The sequence below is a fragment of the Arachis stenosperma genome, chromosome 10 (genome assembly GCF_014773155.1).
Source record: "Arachis stenosperma cultivar V10309 chromosome 10, arast.V10309.gnm1.PFL2, whole genome shotgun sequence".
In the NCBI taxonomy this organism is placed as follows: Eukaryota; Viridiplantae; Streptophyta; class Magnoliopsida; order Fabales; family Fabaceae; genus Arachis; species Arachis stenosperma.
The window spans coordinates 33,486,836-33,495,916 of NC_080386.1; the positions used below are offsets into that span (position 1 = coordinate 33,486,836).

Genomic DNA, 9,081 nt, shown 5'->3' on the forward strand with positions numbered 1-9,081 from the left:
CTTGGAAGACCATTTCTGAAAACTTCAAAATTTAAGCTGGACGCCTACTCAGGAACCTACTCTTTTGAGATAAATGGCAGAACAGTGAGCTTCAATCTGGATAAAGCTATGAGACACCCACCAAAAGATCACTCTATCTTCCAATGCGATATTATTGATGAGACAGTGGTTGCAGTCCATCAGGAAAAAATAGAAGAGATGCACATAAAGCAAGAAGCAAGTGTGGGGAAGCCCGCTGAGCTTTCTGAAGATGTCATACCACCACACATGGCTCCAGATGATCAAGTGCCTAGCTAAGAGCAGAAGACAGAACTGAAGCCCCTTCCACCCCACCTCAAGTATGCGTACCTTGAGAATAATCAGAAGCTCCCAGTCATCATTGCGAGGGAACTCACTTTCCAACAAGAGGAGCAGCTGCTTAGTGTGTTGAGAAAACACAAGAAAGCAATTGGGTGGCGCTTGGCATATATAGTAGGCATCAGCCTCGGCGTTTGTGAACACCGGATATTTTTAGAAGAGGGTGAAAGGCCTGTCCGTCAACCTCAAAGGCGGATTAACCCCACTATTTTGGAGGATGTCAAGAAGGAAGTGACCAGATTACTTGAAGCAGACATCATCTATCCCATTTTAGATAGCGAATGGGTCAGTCCGGTATAAGTGGTGCCCAAGAAATCTAGAGTCACAACAGTGGAGAATGAACATGGAGAGCTCATAGCAAAGAGAGTGCAGAACTCCTGGAGAGTCTGTATTGATTACAGGCGCCTCAACCAGGCTACTCGCAAGGATCACTACCCGTTGCCTTTCATCGATTAGATGCTTGATCGCCTGTCAGGTAAATCACACTACTGTTTTCTAGATGGATATACTGGATATTTTCAAATTCATATAGCTCCTGAAGATCAGGATAAGACGACTTTTACATGTCCATTTGGAACGTATGCATATAAAAAAATGCCTTTTGGCTTATGTAATGCACCGGTTACTTTTCAAAGGTGCATGATGAGTATTTTCTCAGACTTTCTAGAGAGCTGTATGGAAGTTTTTATGGACGACTTTAGTGTTTATGGTGATTCATTTGATCTTTGATTGGATGGTTTAGCTAAGATATTAGAAATATGTGTTAGTTCAAACCTTGTGTTAAACTTTGAGAAATGTCATTTTATGGTAAAACAAGGTATCATTCTAGGACATGTTGTTTCTAATGCTGGTATTTCAGTTGACCCAGCAAAGATAGATTTTATTTCTAGTCTACCTTACCCCTCTTCTGTGAGGGAGGTTCGCTTGTTTCTTGGTCACGCAGGTTTCTACCGGCGGTTCATCAAGGATTTCAGTAAGGTAGCACTGCCCCTATCTAGACTGCTATAGAAAGATGTTGAGTTTGAGCTTAGTGCTGACTGCAAGGAAGCATTCGATAAACTGAAGACCTCCTTGACCTAAGACTCCATTGTGAGAGGGCCTGACTGGAGTCAACCATTTGAGATAATGTGCAACGCCTCCAACTATGCAGTAGGAGCGGCGCTAGCTCAGCGCAACGGTAAGGACCCTTTCGTTATTGCCTATGCATCTAAGACCTTAGACGCTACTCAATCTAACTATACTACTACTAAAAAAGAGCTTTTGGCTATTGTTTTTGCTCTGGATATATTCTGAGCCTATTTACTTGGCATTAAAGTAGTAGTTTATTCAGATCATGCAGCTCTAAGGTATTTATTGTCTAAGAAGGAGTCTAAGCAAGGCTGATACATTGGATATTGTTGCTGCAAGAATTTGATTTAGAAATTAAGGATAGAAGTAGTTTACAGAATTTAGTGGCTGACCATTTGAGTCGCCTAGAGCACATTAAAAATGACACCACTCCTATTAATGATGCTTTTCTATTTGATAACTTGCACGTAATATCTGAAGTAGTTCCTTGGTACGCACCTATAGCTAATTATTTGGTTAGTCGTACCTTCCCTCCTAATTTTACTAAACATCAGAAGGACAAGCTTAAAAGCGAGTCTAAATATTATATATGGGATGACCCGTATTTATGGAGGTGTGGTGCTGACCAAATAATTAGAAGATGTGTGCCACAATAAGAATTTCAGCCCATTTTAGAAGCCTGCCACTTTTCAGAGAGTGGTGGTCATTTTGGTCCTCAAAGAACTGCTAGAAAGATTTTAGACTGTGGATTCTGGTGGCCCATACTATTTAAGGATGCAGCTATTTTTTGTAAATCTTGTTCACCATGTCAGAGGTTTGGTAATATATCCAAGAGGGATTAAATTCCCCAACAATCCATGTTATTCTGTGAAATTTTTTATGTCTGGGGTATTGACTTCATGGGTCCATTTCCAAACTCTAATGGTTTCTTATATGTACTGTTAGCTATTGATTACATTTCTAAATGGGTGGAAGCAATTCCTACCCGTATTGATGATGCTAACACTATTGTCTCTTTTGTTAGAAATCATATTATCTGTCGCTTTGGATCACCACGAGCAATCGTGAGTGATCAAGGCACTCACTTTTGCAACAGGAGATTGACAGGCCTACTGAAGAAACATGGCATCACTCACAAGATAGCAATAGCCTACCATCCCCAGACCAATGGATAAGCCGAGGTGTCTAACAGAGAGATAAAGTGCATATTGCAGAAGATAGTCAAACCTCACCGGAAGGACTGGAGCACCAAACTTGTTGATGCGCTCTGGGCCTACTGGACAGCATACAAGACACCAATCGGAATGAGTCTCTTTCGCTTAGTCTACGGAAAGGTGTGCTACCTCTCAGTAGAGATAGAATACAAAGCTTTCTGGGCAGTACGAGAATGCAACATGGGATTTGAGAAAGCCGGAGCTGAGAGAAAGTTGCAATTACAGGAGCTAGAATGCCTTCGTCTAGAAGCCTATGAGAATTCCAGGCTATACAAGGAAAAGGTGAGGGTTGTACATGACAAGAATATAAAGCACAGGGAGTTCAGACCTGGTGAGTTAGTTCTCCTCTATAACTCCAGGTTGAGACTCATGCCAGGCAAGCTAAGATCTAGATGGGATGGCCCCTATAGGGTGGAAAAGGCTGAACCTTATGGCGTTTTCCATCTACGCCATCCCTCAAGCAACAAGATCCTCAAGGTTAATGGTCACCGTCTAAAGCTTTACCATGGTGAAAAGATGAAGGATAACAAGGAACTAGAGATCTTCCTTCTAGAAAATCCATCTTCAGCAGACGACTGAGCTGGTAGACCGTCCAACTTAAGGACGTTAAAGCAAAGTGCTGGGTGGGAAACAACCCACCATGATATGATCGTTCCCTTCTCTCTTTTCTAGCTTTAGTTACTGACTCTTCTCACCTTCACTGCTTACATCCGCATTCTGCATTTACATCAGCATAAATTGCATAAAAAAAACTGAACAGAAAGTTGCATGGGAACAGTGCCAAAAGTGTGCCAATTACACAAGCTTCACCACGCGCACGTGTAGCCCACGCATACGCGTCATCTGAAAATTTGGCCCCTCACACGTACGCGTCAATGACGTGCACGCGTGACCTTGCAAATTCGACGTAAAAGGTGTATTGGCCAAAAGTTGGGCTGTTTTGGTGCTGGCACTGTGCCCAAGGCACAAAATGCATCACGCATATGCGTCCCTGACGCATGCGCATCATTTTCAAATGATATGCTTCCACGCGTGTGCATGCCTAACGCATATGCGTCATATGGCACTTTGGCACACATCCCAATTCGAACAGAGGGTTGTGCGAGAGCCACGTTGCCCTCGCGCTAGTAGCACGAAACATGGTTATGCGTACGCGTGACCGACACTCATGCATCACCTCCCTCTCTGTGCATCCCACGCGTACGCGTGGACCACGTGTACGCGTCATGCGTGCAACATCACCTGAACCCTGCGCAGCCCTGTTTTCTTTTCTTATCTTTTCCCAATCCTAATTTCTTTCTTCTTCTTTCTTTTCTTCTTCTTTTTCTTCTTCTTCCTTTACTCTTTTCTTCTTCTTTTCTCTTCCCTTATATTATCTCACTCTCACATTCTCAATCATCTCTCTTTCTCACCACCTTCTCAAGGTTCCTTCTTTCTATTTTCCCTATCTTCTTCTTCTTAACTATTTATTTATTTTTGCATTACTCTAATTGGTGTTAGAAAATCTATATGGGTGATTGCTTTCTTCTATAATTGCTTGTGGATTATTATGGAGTTGCTTGACAATTTATATTCATTATTTTTGGGAAGCTTGCATGTTCCAATTTAATTCTTTCCTTATCATATTCAACATGCATACCAAGTGTTTGTGAAAAAGCCCGTATGGCATTGTGCAATTTTAATTGTTCTATCTTTCTACTTTAATGCCGGTTTTTCACAAAACCCTTTCTATATTTTATTAATTTGATATAATTGTCAATAACGTGATTGTTAATTTGTTACAAGTAATAATACATTTTTCACAATTAATGCTTAATCTATGCTACCATGCCTTTGTCGGCATGCCAATAAACATCTTGCATTTAATTGCCTTCATCTTTCTTGCTATATTTCCATTGATGTCCTAATTACATGAATTCGCGACCGTGTATTAACGACATCCTTCTTTACCTTGGCAAGATAATCACTTGTAAAGTCCTCTTCCTTGCTCTAACCCTTGGACTTACATGCTACTTCTTTTTTCCCTTTCAGGATGGCCACCAAGAAAGGTAAAGAGAAAGCTGCTCCTAAACCATCGGCAAAGAGAGGAACAAAAAGAGCACTAGCTGTGGAACCATCTTCAACAGCTGTCAAACCATCAACAAAGCGAGTAAAGAGGACCATCAAGGTCAATGAATCTAAAAAAGCCTTTCCAGTAAGGAACACTGTGCGATTCACTAACCGCTACTGTGAGCAGATGTTCCCCATTCTGGCGGCAAGGAACTACAACAATGAGCACCTTCTTATCCTCCCTACCAACATTGTTGACCTGGTAGAACCCCACATTGAACAAAGACACTAGGATTTCTTACGGAAGCAGCCACGGCAGGTCAATCTTTCATGGGTAGTCGAATTCTACTCCAACTTTCACATGCCAACCCTACAGTCTGTCTATGTCCGTCAGAAGCAACTCCTCATCTCCGAAAGGGCTATTTAGCAAGCTTTAGATCTTCCCCCTACTCCAGAAGAATTGGACGCATTTCAAGAAGCCTCTCTCAAGCGCCAGCGATACCAAGTTGACTGGAACAACGTTCTTAGAATTATAGCACTACCTGGCAGCAAGTAGATCTACGGTTACCATCGATCCAAGCCTAAGGGCATATTAGCTTCAGCACTTACCTTGGAGGCTCGCGTGTGGGCACAAATTATGTCCCACTACGTCTTTCCGATCACTCACGAGTCCTCCTTCACTGTAGACATGGTTGTACTCATCTGGTGCATCCTAATAGACCAGCCTATCAATTTACCAAGACACATCCAGTAAGCCATGGGACACGTACAGATTGCGGGCAACATACCTTTTCCCGCCTTGGTCTCGGCAGCCAGAGTCCTCTATAGAGCTAGAGACACCAAGGTCATGCTTCCTCGGGATGATCAATATGTTCCGAGTGGGAAATACATCAGACCCACAGCAGCCACTACTAGCCGAACTGAAGACTCGGCCAGAGATATCCCTTCTCCCTCCACATCACAAGCACCCTCAACAAATCCGCTACTCCTTCAAATACTATAGAGGTTGGATCGCATGGAGCGCCGTAACAAGCACCAATTCATATATCTGAAGGAACTGATTGTTGGCAACCACCCACCTGAAGAAGAACCAAACACTCTGGACTCCACTTCACCTACCAGCATCGGGAGCCCTGACGCACCCGTCTGTGGAGATGATGTTACCAACCCCCTTTGTTCCTGACTGGTGGCACCGAGAACGGTGCCAAGCTTTAAATGTGGAAAGGTCGGTCAGTACCTGACTTACGGAGGTAATCTTTCTTTCTTAACACCAATAGTTTTTTCTCTTCTTCTGTTAGATAGAATAGATTGCATAGTAATAATTAGTTGCATGCATGTTCTACTTGGTTGAAAAATAATAAGTTCTTTTCAAAGACCCTATTTTTGAAAAATTTCACTAATTCAAAATAAAACTCTATGTTAGACTTGTCTGAAGATTGTAATTTGGAACATGGTTAGAGCTAGAACAGACAACCTAATGAGATTTTGAGCCTAATTGCATGGTTATACTATTTAACCATTATTTTTATTCTTGTGTGTTTTTTCTCCTCTATAATTGCAATCTATGGTTTGTTCCATTTTATATGTCCATTGTTTAATGTATTCATGCATATGTATGATTGAGGCCATCAATTGTTATTAGCTTACTATCCCAAATAGCCTACCATTCTAGTTACCTTTGTTCACCCCTTTGAGCCCTTTAATTCCCTTTTGTTCTTTATATTACCACATCACTAGCCTTAAGCGGAAAAATAAGTAATTATCCAAATTGAATCTTTGGTTAGCTTAAGATAGAGATTGTGTGTCAATCAAGTGTGGGAAAAACTATGGGAACTTGGGTTAATAATAATGTATGCTAATTGATAATTATTAAAAGATTGAATGCCACTCATGTGAAATTATGAAAACTAATTGCAGTGATGCTATAATGCTTTCAAAAAAAATCTTTTTTGAAATTTTGCATATTTAGGTACTTACTGAATGGCATCAAAAAGGAGAATAGTTACTTCAACCTTTTTGAAGATTTTTACCATTTTGGGATCAAGCTCCATCTACTTCCTGGGTTTCCTTGCAAGATGTGAAAAGGGGATAGGGATAGCGTCTCTCGTAGCTTCAGCTACTTTTGACGTGCTATTCTCTGGTTGAGTTGCTTCTTCTGCAATCATGTCTTGTACCTTCTCTTCCTCTTCAGCATCTTCTACTTCAACAGCATCTCTAACTTGAATGTTCTCCTTTGATCTTGGCTCATCATGACTCTGCTTTGGCAGTGTGGTTTCAGACCTCAAGGTGATGGCATTGATGCCTCCCTTGGGGTTGGATAAAGGTTGAGATAGAAGTGCAGTGGAGCTTGCAGGTTGACTGTTGTGTGTATTCATAGATCCAATCTGTAAGGCAAGAGCTTGTACAACAGAAGTCAGACCATTCAAAGTAGAGCTAAGTGTGTTTTCCATGATTTTTTGTCTTTGGTCAATGGATTGAAGTAACTCGTCATTGGAAGAGGAAGGTGCATAGGTGCCTTGAGGGCCTTGCTGTTGGTTATTCTGAGATCCCTGGGCTCGCCTTTGGTGAAGTGTTCTGTAGGGCTGGTTTTGATTCTGCTGTCTATTGTTGTTGTTGTTCCATCTCTGATTTTCATTGTTGTCTCTGCATCCTCTATTGTAGTTGTCCCTCCATCCTTGATTGGAATTATCTCTCCATCCCTAGTTGGAGTTATCTTGCCAACCTTGATTGTAGTTTCCACCTTGATTGTAATTGCCGCCTTGTTGATAGTATCCTTGATTCGGACGGTCATAGAAATTATGAGTAGCTGCCACAGTGTTGTCTTCTTGTTGGAGCTGTGCAATCAGCACATATTCCGCATACTCTTTGAGGAACCAACTGTTGACTCTGTTGTGTTGAGGGAGGTGATGAGCGGACAATTTATACGCTTTTTGACATTGTTTTTAGTATGTTTCTAGTAGGATTTAGTTAGTTTTTAGTATATTTTTATAAGTTTTTAATTAAAATTCACTTTTCTGGACTTTACTATGAGTTTGTGTGTTTTTCTGTGATTTCAAGTATTTTCTGGCTGAAATTGAGGGACCTGAGCAAAAATCTGATTCAGAGACTGAAAAGGACTGCAGATGCTGTTGGATTCTGACCTCCCTGCATTCGAAGTGAATTTTCTGGAGCTACAGAAGCCCAATTGGCGCGCTCTCAACGGCGTTGGAAAGTAGACATTCTGGGCTTTCCAGCAATATATGATAGTCCATACTTTGCCCAAGATTTGATGGCCCAAACCGGCGTTCAAAGTCACCTTTAGAATTCCCAGCGTTAAACGCCGGAACTGGCACCAAAGTGGGAGTTAAACGCCCAAACTGGCACAAAAGCTGGCGTTTAACTCCAAGAAGAGTCTCTACATGAAAATGCTTCAATGCTCAGCCCAAGTACACACCAAGTGGGCCCGGAAGTGGATTTTTATGTCTTTTACACATCTTTGTAATTCTTAAGCTACTAGTTCCTTATAAATAGGACCTTTTACTATTGTATTTTTCATCTTTTGATCACTTTAGATCTCTAGATCATCTTTGGACGTCTAGTTCTTAGATTATTGGGAGGCTGGCCTCACGGCCATGCCTAGACCTTGTTCTTATGTATTTTCAACGGTGGAGTTTCTACACACCATAGATTAAGGTGTGGAGCTCTGCTGTACCTCGAGTATTAATGCAATTACTATTGTTCTTCTATTCAATTCAGCTTGTTCTTGTTCCAAGATATTCATTCGCACTCAAGAACTTGATGAATGTGATGATTATGTGACGCTCATCATCATTCTCACTTATGAACGCGTGACTAATAATCACCTCCGTTCTACAAACAAACAAGGCTCTAATGTTAATCTCTTGGGTTCTTTAATCGGAATCTTCGTGGTATAAGCTAGAATTGATGGCGGCATTCAAGAGAATCCGGAAGGTCTAAACCTTGTCTGTGGTATTCTGAGTAGGATTCAATGATTGAATGAACTGTGACGAGCTTCAAACTCGCGATTGTGGGGCGTTAGTGACAGACGCAAAAGAATCACTGGATTCTATTCCGACATGATCGAGAACCGACAGCTGGATAGCCGTGCCGTGACAGGGTGCGTTGAACATTTCCACTGAGAGGATGGGATTGTAGCCATTGACAACGGTGATGCCCAACATACAGCTTGCCATGGAAAGGAGTAAGAAGGATTGGATGAAGACAGTAGGAAAGCAGAGAGATGGAAGGGACAAAGCATCTCCATTCGCTTATCTGAAGTTCTCACCAATGAATTACATAAGTATCTCTATCTTTATCTTTATGTTTTATTCATACATCATCCATAACCATTTGAGTCTGCCTGACTAAGATTTACAAGGTGACCATAGCTTGC

General features: G+C 41.6%; 1 protein-coding gene across 1 annotated transcript; it reads left to right on the forward strand.

Moving 5' to 3' along the window:
- Window positions 1-2,729: 2,729 nt before the first annotated feature.
- LOC130956961 (uncharacterized) lies at window positions 2,730-3,218 on the forward strand. The gene has a single exon (XM_057883884.1). It carries the CDS (start codon window positions 2,730-2,732, stop codon window positions 3,216-3,218), a length of 489 nt encoding a protein of 162 aa, XP_057739867.1.
- The last annotated feature ends 5,863 nt before the right edge of the window (window positions 3,219-9,081 follow it).

Excerpts from the sequence above, each read along its gene's own strand:
- LOC130956961 (XM_057883884.1), top strand. The coding sequence starts at position 2,730 with ATGAGTCTCTTTCGCTTAGTCTACGGAAAGGTGTGCTACCTCTCAGTA.